Raw genomic sequence first — 16,403 nt, 5'->3', positions numbered from 1 at the left:
TTAAAATGGTATAAATTTGAATTATAAATTTCTATTATATTATTAGAATATAAAAATGTTTCATGCACAACATTCAAATAGTGGGTTATTTAGCGACATTCTCATAATAAAATATAATAACTTTGCTGGTAAATCTGCGCACATTAAATTTCTGTCAAGCACATAAACAAGCAAGAAAGATGTTAGTATGAAAAAAATAAAAAATAAATTATATATAATGTTAGCATGTTATTTTTTGAAAGTTATTTGATATTTAAAAACGTTTGTTTAAAAAAAGTCCAAAATTAATATTTTCATTTAAAAATTGCTAGGTTAAATTTTTTCACGTAGGTTTTAATTTTATGTTTAAATTATTAACAAAAAAAAAAACGATCATTTCTTTATCTAAAAACAACTCAAGCAATTAATGTGTTTGGTCAGTTTTTATAATGACAGATTGAACCAGTACGAACATTGAAGTAAATATTTTCAAATGATCATCTGAATTAATTATTGATATTTATTCCATATTTATTCTACTCAAATCATACAAGAAACCAAGACAAAGGAGGCTCACTGTGCATTATCAATCACGTGGATTTACCGCCAAAATCGAGCAAACGCATTGATAGTTCGCGAGGATTGGCAGCACCTGCTTGGAACACATGCCGCTGTTTTGCCGGCGTAGTTAGTGGGGTGTGCACGCGAGTGTGAAAAAAGCAGCCGGCCGAATTTGAACGTGCATAACTCTGAAAACATTTCCCTCGGTGCTTTTTATTGTTTGTCCAAGTGTTTGTTTCGCGTTTTCCTATGATGGTGTTCGTCAAGAACGTCCAAGGCACTCTTCTAGTCGTCGGTAAGTGAAAAGGCCTCCATCGATTGCTAGGGCTTTGGTTGTTGAATCTTCATTTCCTCTGCACAAACTCGATTATTTATTTCTGTCCGTCTCAAGCGACTCCCTCAATTTAATTTTTGTTTGCACATATTTAATTGATGCAAATCAGCTCTGAAATGCTCACTTTAAAGTAAATTTTGATGCGAGAAATAGATTCCTTTTTTGTATTTACAAAATATGATAAATAAATACACTAAATTTAATTAAAATATAATAATAATATATCTCACAATAGTCACAATAAATCACAAAAAACGATAAACATTAAATTATTTTATCAACAGATTTGTTTATAAAATCTAATGGCAGAATGTGAAAGTAGAATACTTTGTTGAAAATAATTTATCCAACACAGTTAAATTTATGCAATTTTTTTTCTCACATTAATCGCACCTTGCAAGCTTTGTATTTAATGAATGCAGACATTTTAAATTATTATTACTGAAAATATTAATACTGATTAATATTAATTGAAAAAAAAAATTGAAAAATACTCTCATTTCTTTTAGCAATATTTGTAGCGTGCATCAGCGCCAAAACAGCCAAAGTTGTCAACAAAAATACAAGAGCTAATTTAAAAACAGCAAACAATGAAACCAAGAAAGCTCTAAACTCGACTAGCAGGGCCGAAAGAAATTATCTCAACCCTTTGCTAACTTTAACAACACCGTCAGATTGCGACCTGACTCCAAACTATTGTGATTTGAACTGCTGCTCTGACAAGGTGATATAATTTTGCATATTTCGAAGTAAAAAAAAATGCCAAAAATGAAAATAATATTTTTTAGGACTGCAGCGTAATTCAAAGAGAGGCTTTTGAGTGCGAACAAAAAGAAACAGCCGATTCGAAACACAACTTTTGGAGCTGCAGAGAAAAAACCAACCTTTCCTCTTGGCATCCGTTCATTTGCTACATAACTGACAATTCGCCCTTTCTTGGCCGCCACTTTCTCGCGCCTCCCGAACAAATTAACGAAAACAACAAATTTTTAAAGCTTGCCGACGCCACCCAGCAATTCGCAAATGATCACCCTGCAAAAGCAAAAGTCGATCCTCCAGTTTACAAATTCGGGTTTAAGATGAAAATTTTGCCAAACAACAATTCCGAAGATCATTTTTTTCTGCCCACTAAAGTGCCTGGCTCGAATTTCTGTCTTTTAGACAAGCCCGTGCGCTTTTTGATAAACGAAAATACTGTTTGTCTGAGGGAGTTGTCTGCAGACTCGTGCGCTAATTACCCGATTTCTGTTGATAAATTTTTGGAGAGGGTAATTGGCAACACAGGACAGGCTTTGGAAACTGCAAATATCACTAATAATTTTATGTGTTTAAACAAACGAGGTGAAAATTTTGTCCGAATTCAGAAAAGAGATAATAGGGTAATTGACTATTATTCAAAAGATGGGATCAAAGAGAAATTTGAGCCTTGTACTGATATACTATTCACAAATTCCTTTTTCGATCCGCGCACGGGCATTTGTTACAACGCTCTGATCAGCGCCGAATATAGAATAACGTGGAATGGAACAAATATCACATCTGTCAACGCCACTTTTAAACTAGCAGACGTTTCAATTAAGATGTACGAAAAAACAGATTCGAAAACGCCGAAATTTTTCCTCAGCCAGACATTCAGTTTTGCGTTTGAACACTGGAAAGCGAATTTGCATGAAATGAATGAGAGTCAAAATAGTACAAATGAAGTGGAGGAACCAAAGAGTAATAATTTGCCCAAAATTGAGCGATCTGGAAACCCAGGATATTTGGATGGAAAGCCTTTGATTATTGGAACACTATTGAACAGGTTGGACGTAAAATCAGTTTATTTTTTTTCAAACATATTATTTCCTTTTATTTACACCATTAAATGTTTTAAATACATTTCAATACAATTCATATAACATAAAATTATATTATATAATTAATATTTAATGAGGTGAAATGTTTTAAATTTTTGTCCATCATCATCAATTTCCAATTTTTATTTCAATATTGAATCTTCTTTCATTGCTGCTGATTGCTACTATTTAATTTTTTTTATGAATTTTTGAGACATCCAAACAACAGTTTTATAAATATTTTGCTTTTAAAAACTTCGAAAAAAGATCACCCTTTAAATTACTATTTTAAATCTTCAATATTGTATAAAGAAACTTCACGTGTGTCTTTTTCAACTTAAATCCGTCCTTAAAAAATTGTCTTGTTTAGGAATTTTTCCCCCCGTCTTGTATCATTTCATTCAATATTAAATATTTATACTTTTTATTTTAACAGTTTGTAACATTTTTGCGATTGTTTTTCAGCACAACAGATGGTGGCAACGAGACGCTTGAATGGGAGGATGGCTACCTCAACCTGTTGTTCTCCAATCTTGGTGAGTACTCGGTTCTAATCTTTCCATTATTTTTTTGCGATAAATCCGAACTCGGCAAAGTTAGAGCTGCGAAGCGCTACTGATAGAGTTAAAAGAGTCGTTGTCGTTGATTGCGTTGACGCTAGCATTGCTATCGGGCAGACTGCCGGCGTCGTCGATGTTGTTGTCGGCACAGGCAGGGCCGGAAGGCTCGATTTCGCCGTTATCCACCTTCCTGAGCCACTCTCGAAACCTGAAGGCGACCAAACTGACCTTGGACGCCTTGACCACCGACACGTAGCTCGGGTCGCTGCGAATCGAAACGCCGTCGCCCTCGGCGTTTTGCCCCTTCTTGCACTGCTTTTTGGCCGGCTTGGGCATGACAACCGCCTCCGTGTTGGAAGTGCGAACTTTGACCACGCGGCTGCTCAGGGCCAGCAGGGTGGGTTTTTGCCAAGCGGCGCAAATGACCGCGCCTGCGCCGACCAGGGCGCAGAGAATGGCGATCGCCACAGACACGGACACCCACACCGGCATCTGCTTGTTTAAAATCCACGGTCTGGCCTCCCAGGGCGGCTGCGTGGTCAGACCCTGGCACTGCGAGGGTGAAACGATTTCCATCCCTTCGAACAGACAAAAAACATAGGCCACGTCTCGGCTCAGGTTTCCCACAAAATGCTCCGGCCTTTTGATGTCCCTGTCGCACTTCAAATCTTGGCCGTTTGAGTGCCAAGCCAGAGTGAGTCCTCCCTGATCCACCCCTATGCGCACGACAACTTCCGCCGGCCCTGTGTCTTTGCTCCTCTCCTGAATTTCAAATTTCTGCTCGGGCTGAATTTCAGATTGGCTCAAAATTGGATACTTTATTTGAGCAAGGGTGCATTGGAACTTTGGCGTTTCAGTTGTGGTGGTCGCAGTTGTGGTGCCCACGGATGTTGTTTCGGTCTGAGGGATGCAATCGATTTTTAGCGGAGGTGGAATTTCGATTTCCGGGCACGAACTGTTCATGTCGGCCTCCATCAGGTGCTTCCCTGCCTCCGACTCGGGGGCCTTGCACAGAGGGTTGTCACCTGGACCAAGGTTAAAAGAATGTAGAGGGCTTTTGAGTAGGTCTTGCAGCCATTTCAAATGGCAATCACACTCCCAGTGATTTCCTGTAATCAGCAAAAACAAAAATTCAAACTGAAGATTTAATTTGCTGTTATTAATTAATACTTTATAATATGCATTTACATAATAACCTTTAAATAACGTAACTTGAGATGCACAAAAAAGGCTAAATTGTAAAATTAAAAACGGGGCGTGATTTAGAATTTTAAATAAATTTTTTTAATTAGGCTATTTTGATTAAAATGATTCATCATGCAGTATGCTGTAGAAAAATGCGGAAAAATGCACACAACATAAATTGGAGGAATGCAAAATAAAGAGTTCTTATTTTTTCTTTAGCGTTAGAAACTAACTATTATAAATATAAATAAAATAAATGAAACAGCTGCACCCGTATGAATTTTAAATTTGCTGTGGGTTAAGTTGAAATATTATGTTATTGTAAATAATGTATTCTTACTTAATATCTTGGAAATAATTACCTGCCAAAAAAAGTGTCACTGAACTTTGCATATCCACCATTGTTTGGAAAGTCCTATTTGGAAGTGTTTTAAGAAGGTTGTCAGCCAAATTCAGCAAAGTCAAACTTCCAGATATTTCATTGAAAGTGTCAGAATCGATTGTTTCAATGGCAGATTCTTGCAGATACAAAGACTCGACATTCCAGATCGCAGACAGCGTGTCTTTTCCTAAATGTTTAAAACCTGCTGGCCCAGGAAAGTTGAACCTCAGATCAACCAAAATTAGGCTGTTGAAAGGATCCTGGCACGCTCCAATCATACTCGCCACAATTTGTTCAGATTCAAAGCCGCCTTGTAGCTGCAAAATCTAAAATTTAATATTAAAAATTGTGCAATTTTGATGAGAAAAAATTATAACCTCAATTGACGATTTGATTGTCTCGAAAAAATCATCATCGACCTGTTGAATCACGCCATTTCCCCATAAATTAAATGCATTTAAAGAGGTCAGGCCATTGTTCATGCCGCTTTTCAATTTGGTAAAGGCTGAATTTTGAGACAAAGTCAATATTTTCAAACTACCGCCAAACGGAAACTCGGCAAATGCTCCCGATTCGATTTGATTCAGACCAGGACAATTCTGAATTTCTAGGTGATATATTGCGGGTAAAATTTCTCCATCGCCCACTTGAAACCAATCAGCTGCAATCTTGTAATTTGGAAAAACTGCAGATTTGATCAGCAATTTCCACTTTGCAGCACATTCGTTCTAAATCAAAGACAATTTACCACTCACAAATTATACATTTAATTTGAATTTTACTGAATGAAGTGTGTTCAGGCCTATCAAATTTTGCTTAATCGCTTCCCCAGGCGGGACGCCACTTTCGGAAGTGCGGAAATTTTGGCAAAGCACGGTGCACCCCGTGCGGTTTTCGCCAATATTGATGGTGCAGCTGTCAAAGTCTGAGGCCGGTTTGAATCCAGAAGTCTGCGGTGGATTTGGCGTCGTGTTGCACTTTGAATGGCAACCGCCAGTGCTGTACAGGTCTTGCGGGATGGCCACAAGGACGATAGTAATCAAGATTAGCAAACCGGCACTCACGCCGGCCACATACAAGCTCACCCGGTGGTGTTTGCTCTCATCCTCGCTGCCCACCGTGAACAAACTGAACAGAAAAATTAATTGCTCCTCAAGAATTACAGAAAAAAATCACCTCTCTTTGCTCTGTCGAATGCTGGCACTCATTTCTAGACAGATTCGCAAATGAAATGCCAAATTTACTCGGCTTGGCTAAAAAGGCCATATGCCACCCCTGCTTCAACCCTTATCGACGCAATCAGTAGCGATTAACTTGTCAAAGTGTAGCTTATTTGCGGTCTATCTCTGCTGAGAGCCCCGGCTAAATGCCTCTGTGAGTGAGAGACCCTTCAAAATATTATTTGCCACGCAGATTTCTAACCGTCAGAATTCTCAAAAATAAATTACTTGCCAATTAAAACTGAAGCAGCAAATTAAAAATAAAATTTAAAAAAAACTTTGTAAAGATGGCTTCCCGTAATTTATTTAGACATTCATTCTAGGAATTTGACTAGTTTGAAAGATGACAAAGATTAATGGTAATATCTTTATGACAGGCTTTATTTTTTATGGTCCAGGAACCAAAATGTGTTGGTTAATATACCATCAGATAAGTTCATAAGATTTTATGGATGATCCTTAGTCACTGGGAATCTTCAATTTAACAAAATTTTATATAAGAAATAAGCAATTGTAATGATTTTTTCAATGAAACGTTTATTATTCGAATAGAATAGCATTGATTTTTGTATTTAGTTGAATAAAGGACAGACTATAACAACATTCTTGTTAAAAAGTTTATGCTGTTGTTAATAACTTATATAATTAATTTTAAGTACTATTGCAAAAGTTTCTTGCTATTTTTTAATCACATTTTAAATATTAATTAATTTTGCTAAATTATTAATTGTCAATATAAATAAACATTTGATTTTATTTATTATTTTCATCATTTATAACAAACGTATGTAAGATATTATTTTGTTTTTTGTTTCAAAATTCTTAATTTTATTTAAACTTTAGTTCAATATATGTGTAATGTTATTTAAGCTTTTGTAGCATTTTGTTACCTCTCAGATCCATCTTGACTTGTACAGTATAAATAAATAATAATTAATCCGAATATAATTTCAATGACAAATGACATGGTTGTAAAATTTCTAATACACATAATTTCTTAAAGTCCTAGCTTAGCAAGTCGCTGATTTCAAAACGAAGCAGCAGGCAAAGGAAATTCAGTTTATAAATTTTGGAAATGAAACACGCCACGTTAGTCTTTACAATTACCTTTATTTCGTTTTAAGCGCACAACAGATATAAATTCTTGATTGCTCAAGTAAAATACACGATTAATTCCATAGTATGTGTGTGTAATATCAAGACGCATGGTACGCAGCTCTTAAAATTATTACTTCCCGTGTATAGAGTATTGTATAATGTAAATATAAACACGTATATTCACACAAAGGATATGCATCAATGTCAAATTAGTGAATTGTGGTGCTTTTCCTCCCTCCATTGAGACGAAATCGCGCGTTTGGCGTCCGCAAGGGCCGACCATTGTCTGACTTTGGCGCGCGACAGGTGGAAGGAAATCAACCCTCGTGGAAACGGGGTGCGCGATTTCACCGGCCGGAGGAGGCGAGCTTTGATCAGTTTTACAGTGGATATGTATTTCATTGTGGTCGATGGTTTGAGGGTCAAGAAACCCTCGGCACCAAAACGCTAGACACACTAACAACTACACTCAAACTAACTACCACCTATTCCTACACACGTCTACAATTATTTCTACACTGAAAACTACACCGAAAACTATATTTGTAATTATTTCTATATCATAATGACTAACTTACTTTTGTGGCAATGATAATTAAATTAAATTTCAATCGTCAATTCCGCGCAACTTCAAAGTCTTTTGAGTGGTGTTCCAACCTTTTGAAATCCTATTCACGCCAAATCGGCCCTGGCCGAACTTAAATAGATTATTAAATTATGGATATTTAATTTATTTAAAATGATAAGAAAATCCTCTGCCATGGAACAATGGTAACTTACAATACACGTTGCTCTATTAAATGTATCCTTAAGTTTAATTTCGTGTTTGGTTCAACAGCGTCGTCTCGGGCGAGACGAAAGTGATATGTTTCAAAAAGACATCCAAAATGCGACGTGTGTGAGAAAAAACGTTCCACATACACATTGATATGTATTTTAGTTTTCTGATATGCGATTAAGGTCTTTTCAGTGATATGTTTGTAGAGATTTGGTTTTTTGTTTTGCGGTTAGCGTGTGTACATGTATAGTGAGAGCTGGTTCAGAAAACTAAGGGACAGGTCATGGTGGCCGCCCAAGTGAGGGTGGCCAACGCCCCCAGAGAATCGGAGCCGGACGAGAGACGCTCCAGATTTTTGCCCACACAATTCATGCGGTCGAGCGGCAGGTTTTTCAAATTGTACTCGTGGCGCTCGCGAGTCAGGATGCACATGGTCTTCTTCTTCTGCATGATCTCGTCGTCCTTGCCGCGGAGTCTTCTCAGCCAGTCCATGTACCACGTCAGCTCGCACGTGCATTCCAAGGGGTTGTCTGTAAATTTACAACAACAAAAATACATTGTGTCTTATCTTTACTTAATAATTTATATTTTTAAGTTAAAAGTATAAAAAAACATATGTTTTTAAATAATTAATTTAAACTTGTTTTTATTTTATATTAAAAATTTTATTTTTTTGTTGCATTTTGTCTATATAATAGTTTTTTTATAACATTTGTACCCGTTAAAAACATATTAAATTTAAAATAATTACCGGTATTTAATATTTCTAAATTATAAAAAATTTGCGCATCTTCATAATGGCTAAGTAATTCCCTAAAGAGAAGATTTCTACTAGTTTTGCTGTGATCTTAGCTTGCATTTAACATTACAAGAACCTGTAACCTTACATTATAATATGTATGATAAAGTTATTTCAACATATATTAATTTATCAAAACAAAACTGATATTTTTACATACCAGAGACGTCCAAATTTCTCAGCGTGTCCATGATTGGCTCCATCACTTCTTCCGACAAGCGATCCATCTTGTTATGTTGCAAGTTGAGTTGCTCCAGGGAATTCAAGTTCTCAAAAGTCAGCGCCGGCAAAGTTTTAATGCTGAAACGAAAGAGGGACAATTACTCTACCTGAGAAAAAACAAGCATAAGCGAACGTGCAATAATTCTCTGCACGAATAGTTAAATTACTTTTTTTGCTTTCAAACCCACTCTTTTTCTATGTATTAAAATGCCAATGAAAAATGTGCAAATTTGCCAAGTGCGAAAGATTTTTGCTTTTTACTGAGGTGGTAAATTGAAGCGGAGCTTATTTTGGAGCAGGATTGAAGCGCCAGCAAAGTGCTTTATTCGGTTGATGGCGAGCGCCGCATTTCCCTCCCTTTTATACATCAACTGCGAGCACGTCGATGAATTTCAAAAACTGTGTATGCTCTTCATTTAAACTAATTAGTTTGGTAGCGTGATTTCAGTTCACAGTAAATCGAAAATTCGGGCGCATCTGCCTGAACAAATTTTGTGTCAGATTTTCCATCAAAAATCATTTAAATTTTCATGCCCTCATAAATAATTCACTAACTGATTGATACCCTTTAATGTGAATCATGCACTGACCACAGAAGGGAGATGAAATTTATTTGATCATGAATTCTATATTATACAAAATTGTTATTTACATAATTATACATTAATTGATTTTTGCTTACATTTTGACACATTATATTTAAGCCTGATATTAAATAACTTTATATTTCCAAAAAAATTATTAATAATAATTATTAAACATTAAGAAATATAATCAAATTTTTCACTTCAAAGTAAATTTTTTTTCCGAATTTACTCAAATCATAATATTAAGTTATAAGAACGGTTTTATTAGCAAAATTTTCTCCTTACTCGTTCTTCTGCAAGTTGAGGAAAGTGATGGAGTCCCCGAATCCAACAAAGGCGTCTTCCGCCACCACGGTGATGTTGTTAGACCGCAGGTCCAGGTGTCTGAGTCTGTGCAGCGACCTGAGCGCATCACTCGGAATTTCGTGCATGTTGTTGTCGCCCAGACGCAGGTACTGCAAATTCTCTGCGCGACAAACGGGGTTAATTAGGCAGTCATAAAAGTGAGTGTTGTTGTGTCTGGCGTTGTTTTGTAATGGGCGGCAGTTTAAAACGCGCAGTTAATTGTGTTTGGGGAGCAATTATTATGAGAAACATAGAGAGCAGTCGACTATTGATTGGGCTTATCACGTGATGCATATATATATCGGGGGTGAGTGAGGCCAACTAAAAATAAATATACGCAATCTCACTGTGTGCATGTCGTTTGGGACCCAGATTTCCATTTAATCGCGCGCGCGAACAGAACAATCGTTATCAGGCTGCTCTTTGTAAAAGCAATAAATTCAAAGTTGCGAATGGGCAAACTTACCTTCGAGTCCCATGAAGGCGTCGGCATCGAGCCGACTGATGCCGTTTCCATCCAACTCGAGGGAATTCAACTTGACAAGGGAGGCAAATGCTCGGGCTGGGATTACCCTCAAGTGGTTGTGTGCCAAGACAAGCGAGTCGAGGTTACCAAGACCTGAAATTTATATCAATTATTTATCCGGAATTTTGTTCCATTAGCTTCTTCAAAGAGTATTTTATAGATTTATTAATTTGCACAAAATAGCCAGTTCAACAATGAGTGGTGAATAATTTTATCTTTTATCTATAAAAGCAACCTGTTTTACTTAGGAGACCAGCTAGTTGCATTATTCTTCAACTCTCAACACATTATTTGCAAAGTTTTTCCCTTTTCTACGAGGCGCAAGCAGAGGTCGTTCCAATTCTCATGCAAATGCAGGTCGATAAATCTTTGTGCTCACCTTCGAAGTCGCCCTCATTAATCTCGGTGATTTTATTCTCGGGCAGCTCCAGCTTATGCAAATTCTCCAGAATGGAAAGCGCCGCTGTGGGCACCGAGTTCAAGTCGTTGCCTCCCAAATTCAATCGGCGCAGTTTCCTGCCAGCGACGTGAAAAGAAGTAAGAAAAAAAAACTCTAAATTGGCTTCTTACTTTTCCAAGCCCTTGAACGCGTCCGCGTCAATGTTGCTGATCCTGTTCTCGTAGAGGGTGAGAATCTCGAGGGCGTCCAACCCCTCAAAGGCTTTTGCGTGCAGCGAACCCACCCTGTTGTGGTTCACGTTGAGGATCAGCAGTTTGTGCAGCAGTTTCAAGGCGGCCGTCGGCACCTGCTGCAGAGAGTTCTGCGAAAAGTCCAGTTGGGTCAGGCCTTTGCCCACCGAGCTCAGCGCCGTCTCCTCCACCACGGCCAGGGTGCTGTTGTGGATCGTTAGGTGTCGTATGTCCAGCCCGAGAAATACGAATCTGACACAAATATTTCAGCTAATTACAAAATTTATTCAATCTATATCTGATTCTGGAGTAAAAAAATTTGTTTTGTTTGAATATGAAAAAGATGAAAAATAACTTGCTTTTTAAATTATTTAAATATGCCCATATCTTTTTGCCACTAATGATATTATTGTTAGAATTGTTAACTGTTGCAATTTTTAGCTGAGTTGAAACAGATTGGAAAATGTAGTATTCAATTTAAAAACTTGCATTGCAATAGTAATTGGATATAAACTGTCTTAAATTAATTATATTAAAAAAATGAAATAAAATAAGTAAAAGCTGGAAAAAATTAACATACAAATATTTCATTATAAATAATTTTTATAGGTATTGAAAATGTTGTTAAACAGCAATTTTTTTTTATTAAATTACTAAATAAGTTTAAAATTTTAAGCACCCTTTTACATTGAATTGATTGAAAGGAAATAGTTTATCTATTTCAATAATATTAAGAAAATTTTAAAATCATTCGGATATAATTATAACTCTCGGAGAGTGAAACTTGCGGCATCCAACAACATAAAAAATTAAAGAGTTCAAGGGCAAGGGGTTTTTCTTGTGCGTGTCAATACGTGTTGGCAATTAAAATACGCACCCCTGCAGCTTGGGCAGGTTGTTGTGTCGCAGCTTGAGGTAGTAGAGGACGACTTGGCGGCCCTTCAGCACGCCCATGGACTTGGAGATGTGGCTGAGGTCGGTGAACTCGCACAGCAGGTCGAGACCATTCTTCTTGACGTTGCAGATGCAGGGGCTGATCTCGTTGTAGGAGGGGCACTGCGACGGGGCCCCCAGCACCCCCACGCTCAAACACAGCCCCAACCCCAACAGCAGCCACACAGCCACTCGCTCTGCAAATTTCCAATGTTTGTTTTGTTATTTTTTGGCAAAACTTTGTAATCTGCCTGAAATGGCGTGAAACTGTATCTCTGTGTTGACCGGCATCCAATTTACATAATTGCTCCCTCTAATTACATCAAAGGGCTGTGTACGAAATTGAAACGCAGCCAAATTGCTTTCACCCCAAGAAGAGGAAAAAAAATCGGATCTGCTACGCCTCTATTAATATTTTCCCAGCGAGAGGTTTTCCGCGTAATTTGAAAAGCAGCAGAGAAAAAAAAGTTGCAAATAAAAGTTGGACTTTCCTTTAACAATCAGTTATTTCTGCTCAATGAATGATTTCTGTAATCAATTGTTTTTGTGAACTCTCAAAGCCAAAGAGTCAGGTTTTGATTTTGCCACTGGCTGATTGACCGTAACAGAGAAGCAATTTCAATCAAATTTAAATCAATTATTGAGCACTTTGGTATGGGGAGTAGAAAAATATCAAAGAATTTCTGGAAATTTTACTATTTCATTTGAGAGGGTGCTTCAAATTCGTAGAAAGAATTAAGCCCGTGAAACAGTATTGCAAATTAAGAGGGACTAAATAAAATTTGAAAACTATTTATAATAAAAAATGGTCACCGCCGGCAAATAAAGGACAAAAATATAAGATTATAAACTTTTTAAAGATTTAATGCCTATCCTATTGTAATAAAACAGTATTTTTAGTGTCTTTTGTGATAACAAAATGATTTTATATTTAACTTCATTTCAGAAATTTTATTATTAATGATCTTGTACTTATTTTTTTTTTTTTTTTTTTTTTGTGATTCATTTGAATAGACTATGATCCTGCCAAGCTCCATTCGGTGCTTATCGGCTGGAAAGTCTACCAAATTAGCCAGGTGCCGCTGGACTTTATGAAATGCCCCCATTTGGTGCAGGAATTCCAACAACTCGAGGAAACGGCACAAACCTCGAGCAGACAAGTTCGGCGCCTTGCGACACCTCCCGAACATGAGTGACGATACAGAGCACTTTTTGATTTTAAATCTTAGTATGAGTGTTGAAAATATTAATATCAAAATATGCTAATAATTAAATTATATGTTTTTTATTTGATCACCATAATTAAGTAACAGCACTCGATCAAAATCGATTAATAAAAATTATATTCCTAGATTAGTAGATTTAAATAACAGTATTTGAGCCTAAAGTAAAATTCCATAAATCCACAATGGAACTATGTAGATAGTAAACAGTACCACAAAGCCCATGTTTGCGAAACCGAATTGATATTTTCATCAAACGGGGTGGCAGCACGAGGAAAATAAATAAAGTTACGTTTCACCGAGCAAGCAAAATAAACCCCGTTGCAAATATGTCAAGCAAACACCGCCGAGCGACATGATCGAATTTTTTCTCCCTCGCCAGTTAGTTCGCCGCGTGGTATATTTATTATTTATTTGTTGAGAGAAACTCGATTCGGCTCACAAGTGGCTGCAGCGAATCAAATTGATCCGGCGGGGAGCAAAGTTGGTGCAAACTACCACAGCGGCTTCGCAATAATAAACTCGGCAGCACCGCCAGGGTTTCACTTTATTGGCAGTGCCCGAGAACGGCCAGTATGAAATTTCATACTTTATATTAAACCACCACGTCGTGTAATGTGATTTGGAAGAGATAAAGCCGATGTCGGCGGGAGGCCTATCTTTTATACACGCCCGGTTTTATTGTGCTTCCGAGTAAACGCAAATCCTGGCGGACCCAAGCTCGAAATAATACGCAAAAAAAAACTTTGAACACGCTCCATTTCATGTTTCAAAATAAGCTAATGAATCTCTGGAGGATTATTTGATCATGCCAAGCGCGTTTAAAAGAGAACAACTTTTTTCAGCGCCAACACTATGCGTCTGTTATGAAGAGATAAATTTAGCAATGCCAATCCAATTTCACTTGAAATTTGGTAATTAAAAATTATGTGAAGTATTAAAAACACAATTTAATGGAAAGTAAATATTAATAAATTACTTTTCATGTTTTTCCCCCTCTAGTTATTACTGTATATTTAATTACTTTTTGGATCAAAAAGCAATTATTTCATATTATGTTTACGTGGACGTGTTGAAAATTGTTAATGCAATTAAGTTTAAGGTTTTGTTTTTCATTGGAAGGTTCGCAAAATATCTTATTCCAAATCTTTTTTCTGGAACCAATTTTCACAATTAATAAATTGAGAAGTGAAAAATAAGGAGATTATCTTTTTCAATATTAATTTTTGGTTGTACAGCTTTGCTATTTTTTTTTTTTTTTTTTTATGCAAATTTGTTCAGCAAACAATCTTGTTTCAGTGAGATGAGATTTTATACGGCGCAGACAAGGAATTTGCACTGTGGATTAACAATTTGGAATTATGTTCACGTGAAAACTTTGCTTTAAACAAGAAGTTAGGCAACCTGCTGGGATCTGAATCAAAGCAGGTTGCATAAACTTTTGAAGGCATCCAAACAAACAAGCGAGCTGAAAACAAGATTAGGGCCTAAACAAATCCCGCGTAAATTAATCTTGATCAAAATATAAAAACACAAAACGCCATCTTATGGAATTTATTAGAATTGCAGCTGCTCAAAATATAATGTTCTCCTTAAAAACACAATTGAATTATTAAATTTTGACTCACCTGGCGAGCGGCGTGGCTGCTGCCTGGCCATGCTGTTCTAGTCTCTCTCCGCCTCACCACCTCCTCCCCTCGCGGTTGACGTGGTGGTCGTTGGAGTGCTAGCACCGAAACGCACCACCGGCCATGCGCCGGTGTCCGCAACCCTTCACTTCAGTCCCTGCGGGCACACAGAGCAAAGTAGCCGTTTGTACAATTTATTAGCATGGAAAACGCAGCCGGCCGGAAAACTCCGCTTCGGCCCCCATGCACCCCCAACTACTCAATTATTTAAGGACACATGTTGAGAAACGTATCAATCGAAATTTAACGCAACATAGTCTCGCTTTTTCCATATTTTAACCATTATTATAATTATGTCTTTTATTTGAATATTTATCTTGTATTAATTAGACGATACTAAAACAGTACATCATGGTTTGAATAAAAGGCTACCTAAATAATTTTGATATACTATCATTTCAAGAATAAATAATTAAATTATTTTATTAATATTAATACACAAAAAAAATTATTTCCTCCAATAATAATGCATTATTGACACTAATAATATTTGAAAAATAAATTTACTTAAAATATATGAAATATATAAAAGCTTATAAGAGTAAAATGTAACATATATTATAAAAAATAATTGTCATTTTAAATGTTAAAAAAATATTATTAAAATAAACTTATTTCTCTTTTTAAAGTTCTACTTTTTGCCATGAAAAATTTTCATTGTTGTACAAGATGTAGAGAGAATTAAAAATTTCAGCCAGAATGTATTATATTGTAAATGTATTATTTAATTTTTAATTGGGTGCGTCCAGGAAAGATTTGAGGGTAAATGTTAAAAATTTTTCTTGAAAACATGCCATTCCAATTTTCAAGTATGTTGTTGGGGTGGTCAAGAGGCCTCGCTCACCAAATTTTCAAGTCAAAATAAGGAGTGCTTTTCCGGGAAATCAGATTTTTCCAAAAACAAATAATATGAAATATCTTTGCTCCTATTGAGAAATTATTAATGATCTTTTCACTTCCAGACGTAACTTTTTACGCCCGACAACTTTTCTGTTGACAACTTTTGCGTAGGTCAAAGGTCAAGGTCACTAAATTGCAAATTTCACTTTCTGACGCAATTTTCGCAAAGAAGCACCCCTCAGAAATTTTTCGCAGTATAGGAAAAAATGTAGCCCCAAGTGTGTAGAACAAAATTCTTGATTTCCAGAATGGCATTATTTTTAGTTTTTTAATTAATTTTAAATGAATATTAAAAAACAGTGAAAAATCGCTTTTCCGCAATAGAAAGTAATTTTCAAACAGCGATAACTCATTTTCTGTCAGAGATACGCAAAAATGTTATAGAACAAAAAGGATTTGTTTTGACTTTTTGCATCCAGCCATGTACTGTTTATACAGGTCAGGTCACTTGGGGTCATTGACCTCGGTGACCTGTGACCTTTAAGAGCAGTTTACTGAATATTTGGTACATAGTTAGGAAGAACTATTTTATGGAATGGTTTTAATAAGCTCATTTTCCACAAATTATTTTTTGAGGTCACATGTCACCGAGGTCAATGACCCCAAGTGACCTGA

The 16,403-nt window shown here is 36.4% G+C and overlaps 3 protein-coding genes across 3 annotated transcripts in view; 1 reads left to right on the top strand and 2 right to left on the bottom strand.

Annotated features, from left to right (window-relative positions):
- Positions 1–676: 676 nt before the first annotated feature.
- The window catches only part of LOC132201314 (tectonic-1-like), a 44,239-nt gene continuing 28,512 nt past the window's right edge, over positions 677–16,403 (top strand). The window contains exons 1-4 of the mRNA XM_059627387.1: positions 677–835; positions 1,384–1,598; positions 1,663–2,678; positions 3,178–3,248. Of these exons, the coding sequence (XP_059483370.1) occupies positions 790–835; positions 1,384–1,598; positions 1,663–2,678; positions 3,178–3,248 (1,348 nt within the window). The 5' untranslated portion in view covers positions 677–789. The remainder of the gene's footprint in view (positions 836–1,383; positions 1,599–1,662; positions 2,679–3,177; positions 3,249–16,403) is intronic.
- Positions 2,837–6,049, bottom strand: LOC132201309 (leucine-rich repeat transmembrane protein FLRT3-like). Its single transcript, XM_059627374.1, has 5 exons — positions 6,016–6,049; positions 5,622–5,967; positions 5,217–5,567; positions 4,820–5,165; positions 2,837–4,381 (listed from the first exon to the last, which is right to left on the bottom strand). Exons 1-5 carry the CDS (start codon positions 6,045–6,047, stop codon positions 3,309–3,311), a joined length of 2,148 nt encoding a protein of 715 aa, XP_059483357.1. The 5' UTR covers positions 6,048–6,049; the 3' UTR covers positions 2,837–3,308.
- LOC132201319 (protein slit) overlaps positions 7,150–16,403 on the bottom strand; it is a 34,583-nt gene continuing 25,329 nt past the window's right edge. Inside the window, exons 2-9 of the mRNA XM_059627400.1 lie at positions 14,829–14,985; positions 11,922–12,174; positions 10,985–11,296; positions 10,794–10,930; positions 10,355–10,507; positions 9,829–10,009; positions 8,895–9,034; positions 7,150–8,465 (exon numbers count right to left, since the gene is read on the bottom strand). Of these exons, the coding sequence (XP_059483383.1) occupies positions 8,197–8,465; positions 8,895–9,034; positions 9,829–10,009; positions 10,355–10,507; positions 10,794–10,930; positions 10,985–11,296; positions 11,922–12,174; positions 14,829–14,859 (1,476 nt within the window). The 5' untranslated portion in view covers positions 14,860–14,985 and the 3' untranslated portion in view covers positions 7,150–8,196. The remainder of the gene's footprint in view (positions 8,466–8,894; positions 9,035–9,828; positions 10,010–10,354; positions 10,508–10,793; positions 10,931–10,984; positions 11,297–11,921; positions 12,175–14,828; positions 14,986–16,403) is intronic.

This window comes from Neocloeon triangulifer, unplaced genomic scaffold, assembly GCF_031216515.1.
Source record: "Neocloeon triangulifer isolate White Clay Creek 2 clone unplaced genomic scaffold, ASM3121651v1 ptg000001l, whole genome shotgun sequence".
NCBI lineage: Eukaryota > Metazoa > Arthropoda > Insecta > Ephemeroptera > Baetidae > Neocloeon > Neocloeon triangulifer.
Note: the sequence above shows the minus strand (reverse complement) of the source record. Positions and strands in the feature narration are given on the sequence as shown.

Excerpts from the sequence above, each read along its gene's own strand:
- LOC132201309 (XM_059627374.1), bottom strand. The coding sequence starts at position 6,047 with ATGAGTGCCAGCATTCGACAGAGCAAAGAGAG. Across the intron at positions 5,166-5,216 it reads CAATCAAATCGTCAATTGAG|ATTTTGCAGCTACAAGGCGG; the intron begins GTTATAATTTTT and ends ATTAAATTTTAG. Across the intron at positions 4,382-4,819 it reads AGTGACACTTTTTTTGGCAG|GAAATCACTGGGAGTGTGAT; the intron begins GTAATTATTTCC and ends TGCTGATTACAG.